The 16,965-nt window shown below is 44.3% G+C and overlaps 3 protein-coding genes across 6 annotated transcripts in view; 1 reads left to right on the top strand and 2 right to left on the bottom strand.

Moving 5' to 3' along the window:
- Window positions 1-5,497, bottom strand: part of LOC127570918 (uncharacterized) — a 62,064-nt gene extending 56,567 nt beyond the window's left edge. The window contains exons 1-2 of one of the 2 annotated variants that reach the window (XM_052016860.1): window positions 5,359-5,497; window positions 5,001-5,097 (exon numbers count right to left, since the gene is read on the bottom strand). In XM_052016860.1, the coding sequence (XP_051872820.1) occupies window positions 5,001-5,081 (81 nt within the window). In that variant the 5' untranslated portion in view covers window positions 5,082-5,097; window positions 5,359-5,497. The other variant, XM_052016861.1, reaches the window with a different exon arrangement.
- The window catches only part of invs (inversin), a 356,685-nt gene that overhangs the window by 9,294 nt on the left and 330,426 nt on the right, over window positions 1-16,965 (bottom strand). The gene's annotated exons all lie outside the window — the stretch shown is intronic.
- LOC127570917 (uncharacterized) overlaps window positions 5,672-16,965 on the top strand; it is a 70,530-nt gene continuing 59,236 nt past the window's right edge. For all 3 annotated transcript variants that reach the window (XM_052016857.1, XM_052016858.1, XM_052016859.1), the window contains exon 1: window positions 5,672-5,808. The gene's annotated coding sequence lies outside the window, so the exon portion shown is untranslated. The remainder of the gene's footprint in view (window positions 5,809-16,965) is intronic.

Below are 16,965 nucleotides of genomic sequence, written 5' to 3'. Positions count from 1 at the left end.
GTAGGCCCTGTTCTCTGTCACCAGGATCAAGGATCCCGATGGCTGTGTTGCCTGCCTGGTTGGGGGGGGAGAAGATCCGGTCGTGGTCCATGTGGGTACCAGCAATATAGGTAGAACAAGGAAAGACATTCTGCTGAAGCAGAACCAAAAAGGTAATAATCTCTAAATTACTACTCGAGCCACATGCTAATTGGCACAGAGTCAACAAGATTAAAGAGGTAAATGTGTGGCTCAAAGATTGGTGTGGGAGAAGTGGGTTTGAATTCGTAGGACACTGGCACCAGTACTAGGGAAGGAGGGAAGCTGTTCTGATGGGACAGGCTTCAGCTGAATTATGCTGGGTCCAGAGTTCTGGCAAATTGCATAACTAGAGCTGTAGATAGGGCTTTAAACTAAACAGGGAGGGGAAGAGGGGTTGGGTTCAATGGCATGGAAAATTGAGGAAAAGATTAATAACTTCTCCTGTGCTCCCCTTTAAAGTCTCCAGACTAAAAAAAATAGGACAGAGAGTTTAGAAAGGGTTAGGAATCTGACTTCAGCAACAAGGGGACTTTGAGAGGGGAGGCGGTGAATACAGGACTGTGGGTGTTGTACTCATATGCACACAGTATATGTAACAAGGTAAATGAGTTTACAGCGCAGATCAAAGTTGGTATGATGTCATGGGCATCACGAAGACATGGGTGAAAGAGGATTAGAGCTGGGAGCTAAACATCCAAGGATACGCATCCAATCGAAAAGACAGGGAGGTGGGCACAGGTGGCCCCGTTAGTTAAAAAGTGAAATTAAAATTGAAAGCAAGAAGTGGTATATGATCAGATGATGTAGAAGCTTTGTGGGTAGAGCTGAGGAACAACAAAGGCAAAGAGAACCTGGTGGGAATTATGTACAGGCCTCTGAACAGTTGTCAAGATATTGGATACAAAATAGAGATAGAAAAGGCTTCTGAGAAAGGCAATGTTACAGTGATCTCTGGGGACTTCAATTATGTGGGTAGACTGGGAAAATCAGGTTGGTAGTGGACCGCAAGCAAAAGAATTTGAGGAATGTCTACCAGATGGCCTTTTAGAGCAGCTTGTGGTAGAGCTCACTAGGGAGCAGGCAATTCTGGATTTGGTATTGTGTAATGAGGCAGACTTGATCAGGGAGCTTAAGGTGAAGGAACCCTAAGAAGGCAGACACCATAATGATAGAATTCACCCTGCAGTTTGAGAGAGAAGCTGAAATCTAATGTAATGGCATTGCAGTTGAATAAAGGTAACTACAGAGCACGAGGGAGGAGCTGGCCAGAGTTGATTGGAAGGGGACCCTGGCAGGGAAGACTGTGGAGCAGCAATGGCAGGAGTTTCTGGGAGTAATTTGGGAGACACAGCATAATTTCTTCCCAAGAAAGAAGCACACTAAGAGAAGATGAGGCAACCATGGTTGACAACGGAAGTCAGGGACAACATAAAAGCAAAAGAGAAGGCATACAATATGGCAAAGATTAGTGGGAAGCCAGAGGTTTGGGAAGCCTTTAAAAGCCAATAGAGGACAACTAAAAAAGTTGGAGAAGATGAAATACAAGTGTAAACTAGCCAATAATATAAAAGAAGATTCCAATTTTTTTTAAAGATACACAGGGATAAGATAGGATAGATAGCCAGTTTAAAGAGGCAAGGTGGAGTGGTGAGACAGGCCTGAGGTGAATTGTGGACTGAGGAGGGGTATAGGATCATGGGCAGATGGAGCCAGGTGAGGGAGGGGAGAAGGGTGGAGTCGGGAGACATACAGGTGGATGATAGATGGAAGCAGACTAAAAAAGGAGAGGCAGATGGAGCCAGGTGAGGGAGGGGAGACTGAAAACAGAGATAGCAAGGAAGGTGATAAGCAGGAACACAAAGGCTACTCGTGCTGGAATCTGTTAAGTGAGGAAGGTGATAATGGGAGTTATTAGGGGGAAAGGCGATGGGCAAATGGAAACAGAACCAGATGGGGGAGCTAGTGGGTCAAATATGTTGACAGTAGGTAGATGGGAGAGTAGGAGAGGGGAGAGGGACAAAAATGTTTGCTGGATGCAGAGGCGAGTAGGGTGAACAGCGAGGATTAGAGCAACTCTATTTCTGTTCTGTCTGGAGGGAGTTGGGGTGAGAGCAGAACTCAGAGTAGATGTGCTATTTTTAATCGATCAAAATTCTAAAGGTTTTGGAATGGTTCCTGCAGATTGGACCTTAGCAAATATGAACCCATTATTCACGAAAGGAGGGAGAAAAGAAAAACTGGAATCTAGCAAACTGTTTGCCTGGCATCAGAAGTAGGAACAAAATAAAAGGTGGGATTTCAAAACACTTAGAAATTAATAGCATAATTGAGCAGAGCCAGCATACAAGGGAAATCATATTTAATTAATCTATTTAAATTCTTTGAGGATATATCTAGTAATGACAGGAAACTAGTACATGTGATGTTTCTGTCTTTTGATTAGACCCAGCTCAGGAAGTAGGTGAACAATGTTAGAGCACATGGAATTTGGGATAATGGTGTGGATTAAGAGGTGGCCAACAGATTTGGAAAAGTAGGAATAAATTAAGTTGACAGGCCGCGACTAGAGGGATATTGCAGAGATTAGTACTCAGCCTCCAACTATTTATAGTCTTTTTCTACATTTGATCACCTCAGCCAAGTAGTTATGTTACAAAAGTTGCTGATGACATGAAACTAAACGGTTGTGCAAGTGGCAATAAGAATGTAAAGAAACTTCAAGGGTCCGTATGTGAATGGACAACATGACATATAAATTACAATGTGGAAACATAAAAGATTATCGATCAGTATAAAATATAGTCTGAATATTTTCTTAAAATTGAGAGAGATTGGGAAATATTGATGTTCAAACCAATCTGGGTACACTTGTATACATCACTAAAAAATTAACATGCAAGTCTATCAGAAGGCAAAGTGTATGTTGGCCTTTAATACAAAACAAGTACAAGAAAAAAAGACATCTTACTATATGTGTATGTATTATGTGTATATAAAACATTAGTGAGACTACATCTGAGTATTGAGTACAATATGAGCAGAGATCAAGCAGGCTGGGTGTCTTATTTTGTAGAGCTTGGAAGAATGAGAGGCGAACTCATGCAAATTTGGAAAATTCTTATGGGGTAGTTGCAGAATGTTTCCCTTGATTAACAAGTCCAAAACCAGAGGGGCATTCAAAGTCAGTCATACACCATGGAAAGAGGGTCTTTGCCAATCCTTCCATTGAGTCCACACTGAACATCGAGCACCCATTTACATTCATTATATTTTATTATCCCCACATTGCCAACAGTTGCCCCCAGATCCTACCACTAGGGGCAATTCACAGTGGTAAATTAACTACCAACCTGCAAGTCTTTGGCATATGGTGAGAAACCAGAGCATCCAGAGGAAACTCCATAAGATAGAAGAGCAAAATTAGGCTATTCGGCCCATTGAGTCTGCTCTGCCATTCAATCCTAGCTGATTTTTTTAACCCCATTCTCCTGCCTTCTCCCCATAATCCTTAACCCCCTTACCAATCAATTTCTACCTTAAATACACCCGATGACTTGGCCTCCACAGCCCCCTGTGGCAACGAATTCACCACCCTCTGGCTGAAGAAATTCCTCTTCATCTCAGTTTTAAAGGGACATCCCTTCATTTTGAGGCTGTGCACTCAGATCCTAGACCCTCCTACTAATGGAAACATCTGCTCCACATCCATTCTATGCAGGCATTTCAGTATCCGGTAGGTTTCAATGAGATCCCCCTTCATCCTTCTGAACTCCATCAAACGCTTCTCATATGTTAAGCCTTTCATTCCTGGGATCATTCCTGTGAACCTCTCTGGACCCTCTCCAGGGCCAGCACATCCTTCCTTAGATACAGGGCCCCAAAATTGCTCACAATATTCCGAACGCAGTCTGACAATGAATTGTAAAGCCTCAGCAGTACATATTTGCTTTTATATTCTACTCCTCAAGAAATGAATGCTAACATTGCATTTACCTTCTTTATTACTGACTCAACTTGCAAGTTAACCTTTAAAGAATCCTGAACTTGGACTCCCAAGTCCCCTTGCACCTCTGATTTCTGATTTTTTTTCCTCCCCATTTAGAAAAAAGTCTACACTGTTATTCTTCCTACCAAAGTGCATTACCCCACACTTCCCTCCACTGTATTCCATCTGGCACTTCTTGGTCCACTCTCCCAAACTGTCCAAGTCCTTCTGCAGACTCCCTGCCTCTGCAATATTCCCTGTTCCTCCACTGATCTTGGTATTGCCTGCAAACTTAGCCACAATGCCATCAGTTCCTTCATCCAAATCATTGATGTATAAATTGAAAGGTTGTGGTCCCAACACCGACCCTTGCAGAACTCCACCAGCCATTCTAAAAAGGACCCCTTTATCCTCACTCTCTGACTTCTGCCAGTCCGCCAATCTTCTATCTACGCTAGTACCTTGCCCCTAACACCATGGGCTCTTATCTTGTTTAGCTCATATGGCACAGACAGCACCTCAGTCGTTGCAACTCTAAGGCAAACAAATCTATTAACTGCTGCTGCCAAAGGGTGATGGAATTCACCTGTGATTGTATTCAAAACAGCGATTTATAGATATTAAAGGAATCTAACGATATGGAGATACAGCAGGAAAGTGGCTTTGAGGTAGATCAGCAATGATCTTGCTGAATGGCCAACACCTGCTCCAATTCCTCCAAGTAGATGAGTATTTTGGACATCTTGGAAGTACTGTAGACTACGGTGGTCGTAATACAACAAAAGATAAAATAGAAGAGAGGGAGAGTATACAATTGAGAGACTCAACCCGTGGAAAAAGTCACAAGAGGACATAGTATCCGCCATTTTATTCGACTCATCTTTAGAAGCCGGGTTGGAAATGGCGGATCCTGCTCACTCCGCAACTTCTCCAAGGCCAAAGAAAACACTAGGCTGCGAGGAAGTCTGCGGCGCTTCCGCGTATTAATGCGCACCTTACAATAGAAAACGTTGGACAAAACCGCGACCTTCATCTCCCGATCCGCCTGATCTTGTCGCTGAGGTCCGTCGCCCATCCTTCTGATGCGAATTCTGGAGCAAATTTAAGAAGGCGTCAGATTTCAGGATGGGATTAAACAGACGAGACACGTTTATGCATCGTCTGTCAATCAGACGCTTTAACCACCACACAAAACACATACACACACCAGATTAACCAAGAGCGGTGGAGGAGCATAACCCATTTCGATTCCGACAATAGAAAAACCATAAACATCAGGAGTACATGCAGTAAATACGATCTTTCTCCCCACATTCCCGATGCCGTAACTGAACGCATCAATGGAAAGTTACCGAAAATTTCAGATGGATTTGCTGTCGGGGTTCCAGAGCAACCGACGGTCCCTTCCTCAAAACGTCCCGGCGAGCGAGGGGACGTCACTTCCTTAGAAACAGAACGTTCCCCGCTCAGTCGAGGGCCCGGGAAGTGGGCAAAACTGCGGAAAGGAAACGTTTTACTGATTTCGAATGCAGTAACTGAGAACGAAATTGTTTTCGGCAGATGGCATTTTATCTACGGCAATGAAGAGAAATTATATGTAACGTTTACGTAAATGACGATAAGGGACACTTCGAGCAGCGTGGGAAATGATGTAAAGCCCCATCGGAAGTAGTGTCTTAACGAAAACGAAGATTTCGCTTCCCAAGTAGCTTATGTTGTGGAAATTGCTGACTACTTGAAGTCGCCGTTACCCAATAATCGCCGAGATCGTGATTAGAAATCGAGATACTCGTTTCGCACTGGTGAGTAAAATTCTGGCGGGCAGGAGGACACAGTGCGTGTGTTTGTTGTTGAAAGGACGGCTCGCGTGTGCATCAGGCCTTTCATCTTCCCTTCAGGACGTGGGGTAGATGCCGTTCAGCTATTGTCGATGCTGCACTGTAGGATTAACAGCAGCGTTGTGAATCTTCTGGGTTCCCAAAATGATAGTTTGTTGTTTTGGACTTCCCTTCAAATTCGCAGGATATATGTTAGCTCCAGTAAATATAAGTACACGAAATGTTCCGAACAATTATTCGATTTAAATTAGCCAGTGACACGATTGTTCGTGGTCATTGGGAGGAAAACAAAATTTGCTTGCATAAGAAAAATATTGTCATAATTGTGGATTTTAACGTTAGGCAAATAGGTTGAAAGACCAAAGCACAGTGTTAAGTAATCCCGAGGATGAAGAATGATTTAGATCACAAGACAAGGGAGCAGAAGTAGGCTATTCGGCCCATCGAGTCTGCTCCAAAGAAAAGAGAAAAATAAATTAGAAATTGGGGGGGGGGGGGAAACAAAAAAAATTCTAACCCCAATTTCCAGCCTTATCCCCATATCCCTTGATACCCCGACTAATTAGATATCTATCTATCTCTTCCTTAAACACCTCTAATGATCTGGCCTCCACTGCTGTACATGGCAAGGAATTCCATAATTTCACTACCCCCTGGCTAAAGAAACTTCTCCTCATCCCTGTTTTAAACCTGTACCCTGTAATTCTAAGATTGTGCCCTCTGGTCCTGGACTCACCCACCAAGGGAAACAGCTTGGCCACATCTACTCTGTCCAGCCCTTTCAACATTTTAAATGTTTCTATGACGTCCCCTCTGATTCTTCTGTACTCCAGTGAATACAGTCCAAGAGCTGACAAACGCTCATCATATGTAAACCCTTTCATTCCGGGAATCAACCTCGTAAATCTCCTTTGAACCCTCTCCAACATCAGCACATCCTTCCTAAGATATGGGGCCCAAAACTGTGCACAGTATTCCAAATGAGGCCTCACTAGTGCCCCGTAGAGCCTCATCAACACTTCCTTTTTTACACTGCACCTCTCGAAATGAATGTCAATATAGCATTCGCTTTCTTTACCGCCGATCCGACCTGGTGGTTAACCTTTAAGGTATCCTGCATGAGTACCCCCAAGTCCCTTTGTACTTCTGTACTTTGAATTTTCTCTCCTTCTAGATAATAATCTGCCTGTTTATTTCTGTTTCCAAAGTGTACAACTGCACATTTCTCAACATTGAATCTCATCTGCCATTTCCTTGCCCATTCTCCGAAACTATCTAGGTCTCTCTGCAACCTTCCTGTCTCCTCAATACTCTCTACTCCTCCACTTATCTTGGTGTCATCCGCAAACTTAGCCACAAAACCATTTACTCCATCATCCAAATAGTTAATGTACAAGGTAAAAAGAAGCGGCCCCAACACCGACCCCTGCGGAACACCACTAGTAACCGGTAGCCAATCAGAACAAGATCCTTTTATTCCCACCCTTTGCTTTCTGCCAACCAGCCAACGCTCCACCCATTCTGTTATCCTACCTGTAATTCCATCACCTCTCATCTTATTAAACAGTCTCTTATGTGGCACCTTGTCGAAGGCCTTTTGAAAGTCTAAATACACAACACCTACCACCTCTCCCTTATCCACCCTACCTGTGATTTCTTCAAAAAACTCCAATAGGTTGGTCAGGCAGGATCTTCCCTTCACGAAACCATGTTGGCTAGGACCTATCTTGCCTTGCACCTCTAGGTATTCCATAACCTCATCTCTGAGGATCGATTCCAATAACTTTCCCACCACCGACGTCAGACTAATAGGTCCGTAATTTCCTTTATGCTGCCTCCCACCTTTCTTATACAGCGGAACTACATTTGCGACCCTCCAGTCCTCCGGAATTACGCCAGAGTCTATCTGTTTTTGGAAAATTATCACCAATGCCTCCGCTATCTCTAAAGCCACCTCCTTCAGAACTCGGGGATGCACCTCATCCGGTCCGGGAGACTTATCAGTCTTTAGTCCATTTAGTTTTCCTAGCACCTTCTCTCTAGTAATCTTAACTGAACTCAGTTCCATTCCGTGAGACCCCTGACTAACTGGTATATCGCTGATGTCCTCCACAGTGAAGACCGATGCAAAATACTCATTTAGTTCTTCTGCCATCTCTTTATTATCCATTATAATCTCTCCCGCACCGTTATCGATTGGTCCTATATCAACCAGTGTCTCTCTTTTACTCCTTATATATTTAAAAAAAACTCTTAGTATCCTTTCGAATGTTATCTGCCAACTTCCTTTCATAATTCATCTTTTCTTTCCTAATGACCTTCTTAGTTTCTTTCTGCAGGTTTTTAAAAGTTTCCCAGTCTTCTGTTTTCCCACTAATTCTTGCTTCCTTGTATGCCCTCCCTTTTGCTTTTATTTTAGCCTTCACCTCTCTTGTTATCCACATTTGTGCCTTTTTTCCATTCAAAACCTTTTTTCTTGGAATATATCTATCCTGCATTTTCCTTATTACTTGTAGAAATTCCTTCCATTTCTGCTCTGCTGTCCCTCCAGCCAGCTTACTCTTCCAATCAATTTGGGCCAACTCCTCTCTCATACCACTGTAATTTCCTTTGTTCCACTGAAATATTGATACACCAGTTATCAGCTTCTTCTCAAATTTGAAACTGAACTCAATCATATTGTGATCACTAGTTCCCAATGGTTCCTTTACCTTTAGTTCCCTAATCACCTCCGGTTCATTACACAGCACCCAATCCAAAACAGCCGATCCCCTGGAGGGCTCATCAACAAGTTGCTCCAAAAATCCGTCCCGTAGACATTCCACAAACTCACTCTCGTGAGATCTACTGCCTTGCTGGATTTCCCAGTCCACCTTCATGTTAAAATCCCCCGTAATTATCTTCACGTTGTCACTCTGGCACGCTTTTTCTATTTCAAACTGCAAGTTATGGTCCACTTCCTGACTGCTATTAGGGGGCCTATATACAACTGCTACTATTGTCCTTTTACCCTTGCTATTTCTTAGCTCCACCCATAAGGATTCCGCCTCTTCTGACCCAATGTCTTTCCTTTCTATTGATTTTATATCATTACTAACCATCATGGCCACACCTCCCCCTCTGCCTACCCGCCTATCCTTCCTATACACTGTGTACCCTTGGACATTCAGTTCCCAATCACATCCAGCATAAAGCCATGACTCGGTGATTGCCACAATGTCGTATTTATTAACCTGTAGTTGTGCCACTAGGTCATCTACTTTATTCCTAATGCTACGTGCATTTAAACATAGTACATTTAGTCCAGTATCTGCTATTGATTTTGTTGTACTTCTATTGTTCAGCAAATTATCCTGACTTTTCACCTGCCTGTCCTTCTTACCATCCTCACTACACACTATCTTGGACATGTTTCTATATACCTCATCCTCTATCCTGACATCCTGTATCCTAACATTCTGATTTGTTGTACTTCTATTGTTCAGCAAATTATCCTGACTTCTCACCTGCCTGTCCTTCTTGCCATCCTCACTGCACACTGTCTTGGACTTGTTAGGGTAAGGGAGGAGGTTTATAGAAACATCTTGTATCCTAACATCCTGGTTTCCATCCCCCTGCCAGATTAGTTTAAACCCTCCCCAACAGCTAAATTAAACATTCCCACCAAGATATTGGACCCTGTGGAGTTTAGGTGTAACCCATCCTTAGTGAATAGGTCATACCTCCCCCAAAAAAGGTCCCAATGATCCAGAAATCTGAAGCCCTGCCCCCTGCACCAGTCACTCAGCCACGCATTCATCTGCTAGATCTTTCTACTCTTTCTACTGTTGGCACGTGGCACAGGTAGTAATCCTGAAATTACCACCCTTGAGGTCCTACTTCTCAACTTTCTCCCTAACTCCTTATATTCCTCCTTCAGGCCCTCTTCTCTTTTTCTACCTATGTTATTGGTACCTACACGTACCGAGACTTCTGGCTGATCACCCTCTCCCCTCAGAATATTCTGGACCCAGTCTGTGACATCCCATACCCTGGCACTAGGGAGGCAACACACCATCCGAGATTCATTGTCGGTTTCGCAGAATCTGTTATCCATACCCCTCACTATAGAATCCCCAATAACCACTGCATTTCTCTTTCCCCGCTGGACCACAGTACCAGGCATGGTGCCAAGGTCCCGGTTGCCGTGGTCTTCCTCTGTCAGGTCATCCTCTCCAATGGAATCTAAAAGGAGGTACCGATTTTCGAGGGGGACTGCCACAGAGGTACTCTCTACGAACTCTTTATAACTCCTGTCTATTTCCTGCTCACTCTCCCTAATCAGCCGAAGGTCATCAAGCTGCTGGTCCAGACTCTCAACACGTTCCTTGAGGAGCTGCATCTTGGTGCACTTTGTGCAGATGTAGTTAGCGGGGAGGCTGGTAGTCACCCAGGGTCCCCACATCTGACACTCCAAACATAAGACCAACCCCAGATGCATACTGCTAAATACTACTGAGATAAATAAATAAACTAATAACTTACCCACTCTCTATAAATCTCGCCTCTTACCCGGTCTCGCCGAAGCCTGTTGAGCCAAAGCCCAAACCACTCTGCTCCCTCTCACTCCGCTGCCCGCTCCGACGCTGCCCGCTGGATATGGCAGTCTTCTTTTTAAATCGCCCACGTGCTTCCAAGTGACGTCACGCGCCTGCGCAGTCACTCACCGCTATCCCGAACGCTGGAAAGAAAAAAAACTGAGTCCTCATTAATTTCTAGCACTCTCCGCTCTCACACCGCTGGAAAGAAAGCCGAAGGTAAACCTCTGACTTTTAAATCGCCTATGCGCTTCTGAGTGACGTCACGTGCCTGCGTGGTCACTCGCCGCTATCCCGAACGCTGGAAAGAAAAAAAACTCACTCCTCGTTAATTTCCGGCACTCTCCGCTCTCACGCCTCTGGAAAGATGAATTGTGTATTACTGTTTGAAGGTGCCCCATTTTGGGTAAAACATTGACTGAGGAATGAAAGAAATTCCTGTTTATATAATGATTGAAATATGCCATTGGTTTGTGTGTCATATGTAATATAGATTTGTAATTTAAAAGCGAGAGGAAACGTCTGCAGTAAGTGCTGAAGTAATAGATGGCGGCAGAAAGTTTAATGTGAAATTACATAAAGTGGCCGAGATGAGGCTTTCTATATAGTACAATAGTTTGCAAAATTTTGATGGACATCCACCTCAAAGGAGAGATGTAAACAATTTCAAATTATATGTTGTCTTCAGTGTAATAAAATAAAACTTATGTTTTTAAATAACACTGAAGAATGTTGGAAAGACACAAAAGGTTTAATACATTTTTTGAATTTTAATGACAGTTTAGGTACTTATCCATGAAGATTAACAATTATTGCAAAGTAATTATTTATGAACTGCAGATTAATGACTCTTTAAAAGACTCTTTTAGTTAGAGGGACAGATGGAGGTTCTGTGGCCGCGAACAAGACCTCAAGAAGGTATATTGCCTCCCAGGTGCCAGGGTCAAGAATGTCTTCGAGCCGTTGCAGAACATTCTTGGGGGGAAGGTGAGCACCCAGAGTTTATTGTATACAGTGGCATGCAAAAGTTTGGGCACCCCGGTCAAAATTTCTGTTACTATGAATAGTTAAGTGAGTAGAAGATGAACTAATCTGCAAAAGTCATAAGGTTAAAGATGAAACATTGTTTTCAACACTTTAAGCAAGATTAGTGTATTATTTTTATTTTGTACAATTTTAGAGTGAAAAAAGGAAAGGAGCACCATGCAAAAGTTTGGGCACCCCAAGAGATTTGAGCTCTCAGATAACTTTTACCAAGGTCTCAGACCTTCATTAGCTTGTTAGGACTACGGCTTGTTCACAGTCATCGTTAGGAAAAGCCAGGTGATGCAAATTTTAAAGCTTTATAAATACCCTGACTCCTCAAACCTTGTCCCAACAATCAGCAGCCATGGGCTCCTCTAAGCAGCTGCCTAGCACTCTGAAAATTATAATCAATGATGCTCACAAAGCAGGAGAAGGCTATAAGAAGATAGCAAAGCGTTTTCAGGTAGCCGTTTCCTCAGTTCATAATGTAATTAAGAAATGGCAGTTAACAGGAACTGTGGAGGTCAGGTGGAGGTCAGGTTGAGGTCTGGAAGACCAAGAAAACTTTCCGAGAGAACTGCTGATAGGATTGCTAGAAAGGCAACTCAAAACCTCCATTTGACTGCAAAAGACCTTCAGGAAGATTTAGCAGACTCTGGAGTGGTGGTGCACTGCTACTGTGCAGTGACACCTGCACAAATATGACATTCATGGAAGAGTCATCAGAAGAAAACCTTTCCTGCATCCTCACTACAAAATTCAGTGTCAGAAGTTTGCAAAGGAACATCTAAACAAGCCTGATGCATTTTGGAAACTAGTCCTGTGGACTGATGAAGTTAAAATAGAACTTTTTGGCCACAATGAGCAAAGGTATGTTTGGAGAAAAAAGGGTGCACAATTTCATGAAAAGAACACCTCTCCAACTGTTAAGCACGGGGGTGGATCAATCATGCTTTGGGCTTTTGTTGCAGCCAGCGGCACGGGGAACATTTCACTGGTAGAAGGAAGAATGAATTCAGTTAAATACCAGCAAATTCTGGAAGCAAACATCACACTGTCTGTAAAAAAAAAGCTGAAGATGAAGAGGATGGCTTCTACAACAGGATAACGATCCTAAACACACCTCAAAATCCACAATGGACTACCTCAAGAGGCACAAGCTGAAGGTTTTGCCATGGCCCTCACAGTCCCCTGACCTAAACATCATCGAAAATCTGTGGATAGACCTCAAAAGAGCAGAGTATGCAAGACAGCCCAAGAATCTCAGGGAACTAGAAGCCTTTTGTAAGGAAGAATGGGCAAAAATCCCCCAAACAAGAATTGAAAGACTCTTAGCTGGCTACAGAAAGCGTTTACAAGCTGTGATACTTGCCAAAGGGGGTGTTACTAAGTACTGACCATGCAGGGTGCCCAAACTTTTGCTTCAGGCCCTTTTCCTTTTTTGTCATTTTGAAACTGTAAAAGATGGAAATAAAAATGTAATCTTGCTTAAAATATTAAAGAAATGTGTCATCTTTAACTTATTGCCTTTTGGAACTCAGGTCATCTTTTATTTGCTTAGCTATTCACAGTAACATAAATTTTGACCAGGGATGCCCAAACTTTTGCATGCCACTGTACATTGGCCCCAATGACATAGGTAGAGAAAGGAATGAAGTCCTGCAATGAATATAGGTAGATAGGCAGGCAGAATTTTAAAAAGCAGGGCCTCAAGAGCTGTAATCTTTCAATTACTCCTGGTCCCATGTGCTAGTAAGGGTAGGAATAGGAGGATATGGCAGATGAATGTGTGGCTGAGGAGCTGTTACAGGAGGGAAAGATTCAGGTTCTAGGACTATTTGGATTTCTCTGGGACACAGGTGACATGTACAAGTTGCAACAGAACTGAAGAGGGACCAATATCCTGTTGGGGAGATTTGCTGGTGCTACTCAGGAGCATTTAAACAAGTCTGGCAAGGTGGTAGGTCCCAAAGCAGTGTGGCAGGTGAGAACATGCAGGTAAATATAGAAGTTACGGCAAGCAAGTTCAGTGGGCAAGGCAGGACACAGAGCAAGGAAGGCCTGATAAACTAAACTGCATTTATTTTAATGCAAGAAGCCTGACAAGTAAGGCAGATGAACTTGAGGCATGGATAGGTGCATGGGACTGGTATATTATAAATATTACAGAGACATGGTTGAGGCCTGGGCAGGAACAGCAGCTCAGTGTTCCAGGATACAGATGCTACAGGTGTGACAGAGGTGGAGGTAAGAGAGGAGGGCGAGTTGCATTTTTGATTAAGGAGAACATCACAGTAGTATTTTCGATATTCTTGGGGGGTCATCCAGTGAAACTATGGATGGAATTCAGAAATACGAAAGCGGTGATCACTTTGATGGGATTGTACTATAGGCCCCCCCAGTGGTCAATGGGATTTAGAGGAGCAAATATTTAGGGAGATTGCAGATAGACCTATACGGCAGAGGAGCTAATTCGGGACTATTTCAAGTCATAGACTGGACTATGTTCAAGGATTCATCAGCGGACCTAACTGAATATGACACAGTTGTCACTGACTTCATAAGGACATTCATGGACAAGTGTACACCCACAAAACCATTTTGAGTGTTCCCCAGCCAGAAGCCCTGGATGAACCAGGAGATTTGTAATCTGAGAGTTAGATCAGTGGTGATTTGGGCTGGTGATCCAGAGTCATAAAAGTCCAGGTAAGACCTCTGGAAGGCCGTTGTGAGCGCAAAGAAGCAATTTCAGACGGAACTGGAATCACAGATGGACACTTGACAGCTGTGGCAGGGCTTGCACAATATTACTTACTGCAAGGTGAGATCAGTTAGCATAAGTGACAATGACTCATCACTCTCGGATGAGCGAAATGCCTTTTATGCATCATGACACATCTGCTCAAGCCCCCACATCTCCAGATGCCCCTGTAATCTCAATCTCTGAGGCAGACATCTTGGCATCCTTCAAGAAAGTGAATCCATGAAAGGCATCTGGTCCCAGCCAAGTACTAAACATCTGTGCCGACCAACTGGCTGGAGTATTTACGGAGGTATTCAACCTCTCGCTTTTGCTGTCTGAGATTACCACCTGCTTCAAAAAGGCATCTATTGTATTGGTGCCCAAGAAGAGCGTGGTGATCTGCCTCAATGACTTCCATCTGGTAGCACTATATCAACCATAATGACATGCTTCGAGAGGTTGGTTATGGCACAAGTCAACTCCTGCCTCTGAGAGGACCTGGATCCACTTTAATTTGCCTACTGCCACAACAGGTCAAAAGCAGATGTGATTTCTCTGGCTCTTTGTTCTGGACCATCAGGATAACAGAAGTACCTATGTCAGGCTGCTGTTCATCGACTGCAGCTCGGCATTCAACACAGTAGTCTCTTCCAAACTCATCATCAAGCTTCAAGGCCTGGGCCTTGTACCCCCCTCTGCAACTAGATACTCAACTTCCTTATACCAATACGTGTTAAGTGCACTATCTTCCTATTTTCTTTCCTCACTAGCATGTGGCATGGGTAGCAATCCTGAGATCACCACCCTGGAGGTCCTGTCTTTTAACTTAGCACCCAATTCCCTGAATTCACTTTACAGGACCTCATCATTTTTCCTGCCTAATTCATTGGTACCAATGTATACTACAACCTCTGGCTGGTCACCCTCCCCCCTTAAAAATGCTCTGGACTCAGAGACCTCTGACCCTGGCACCTGGGAGGCAATATACCATCCAAGAGTCTATTCTCATCCATAGAACCTCCTGTCTGCTCCCCTAACCAATGAATCCCCTATCACTACTGCATGCCTCTTCTCCCCTCTCCCCTTCTGAGCCAAAGAGCTAGACTCAAGTGCCCAAGATCTGACCAGTGTGGCTTTCCCCTGGTAGGTCATTCTACCCCCCGTTTTCAGTTTTAGCCCAGCCCCCCTTCCCCCACCCTTCCTCTTCTAGACCCAACTCTAAGCCCTGCCGAGTCTTTACCATCCTCCTCTGAGGCTGAGTGGTCTGTTCTCAGTAAAGGCCCCACCTTCATACCTCTATGGCCCCACCTCAGCAAATTCCAAGCCTGGCATGATGTAGAGCTCTTTTTCCGCCATCTCTGGGCCTCCTCCTTCGGTAAGAAGTCCTCTCCGCCTTCTAATGACCTGTTCTCCCACCTCCAGCCCTCTTCTTCCACTTGGACTCCCCCACCGGGCCTGTTACCTTCCCTGGACCTATTCATAGCCAACTGTTGGCACGACATCAGCTGTCTTGACTTTTCTGCTCCCCTCACCCACTCCAACTTTACCCATTCTGAATGCTCTGTTCTCCGCTCCCTCCGCACCACCCCTGACATTTTCATCAAACTAGCTGACAAAGGTGGTGCCAAATGCCAACTCTCAGACACTTCCTCCTACCTACCCCTGAACCATGACCCCACCAAGGACCACCAGGACATTATCTCCCACACCATCACTGACCTCATCACCTCGGGAGATCTCACCCCCTACAGCTACCAATGTGATAGTCCCACAACCTAGGACTGCCCGCTTTTATCTCCTCCCCAAAAGCCACAAGATAGACTGTCCTGGCAGACCTATTGTCTCTGCATGCTCTTGCCCCATGGAGCTCATATCCTCATACCTGGACACTATCCTGTCCCTGTCTCTCCCACTCCCCCCCACCCCCCCCAAGTCCAATCCCTTCCCATTTACATTCGTGACACATCACACACTCTCCAACTCTTCCATAGCTTTGAGTTCTCCGGCATGCACAACCTCATCTTCACCATGGATGTCCAGTCCCTATATACCTCCATTCTCCATCATGATGTCCTCACCTCCCTCCACTTCTTTCTTGATCAGAGACAGAACCAGTCCCCTTCCACTAACACTCTCCTCTGCCTAGCTGAACTTGTTCTCACCCTTAACAACTTTTAATTCCTCTCACTTTCTACAGACCAAAGGCATAGCTATGGGCCCCAGCTATGCCTGTCTCTTCGTTGGCTACGTTGAACAGTGTCTGTTCCAAGCCTTCTCTTGCCCCATTCCTCAACTGTTTCTCTGCTATATCGACAATTGCATTGGTACCACCTCGAACCTGTGTAGAATGCAACAGATTAATAAATTTCACCACAAATTGTCACCCTGCTCTCCAATTCACTTAGACTCTCTTTGACACCTCTCCTTCCTTGGTCTTTCCATCTCCATCTCAGGAGATTCCTTATCCACCATTATCTTCTACAAACCTAGTGACACCACAGCTACCTCAATTACAGCTTCTCCCACCTGGTCTCTAGCAAGGATGCAATCCCTTTTTCTCAATTTCTCTGACTCATCTGCTCCCATGAGGCTTTTTACTCCAGGACATCTGAGATGTCCAACTTCTTTTCTAACCGTGGCTTCCCCCCAACTGTGGTTGAGAGAGCTCGCACCTGTATCTCTGCTATTTCCCACACCTCTGCTCTTGCCAGCACCCCTCCCATACCCAACAGGGACAGGGTCTTTGTTGTCCTCACATTTCATCCTACCAGCTTA

This window comes from Pristis pectinata, chromosome 5 (assembly GCF_009764475.1).
Source record: "Pristis pectinata isolate sPriPec2 chromosome 5, sPriPec2.1.pri, whole genome shotgun sequence".
Taxonomy (NCBI): Eukaryota; Metazoa; Chordata; class Chondrichthyes; order Rhinopristiformes; family Pristidae; genus Pristis; species Pristis pectinata.
Note: the sequence above shows the minus strand (reverse complement) of the source record. Positions and strands in the feature narration are given on the sequence as shown.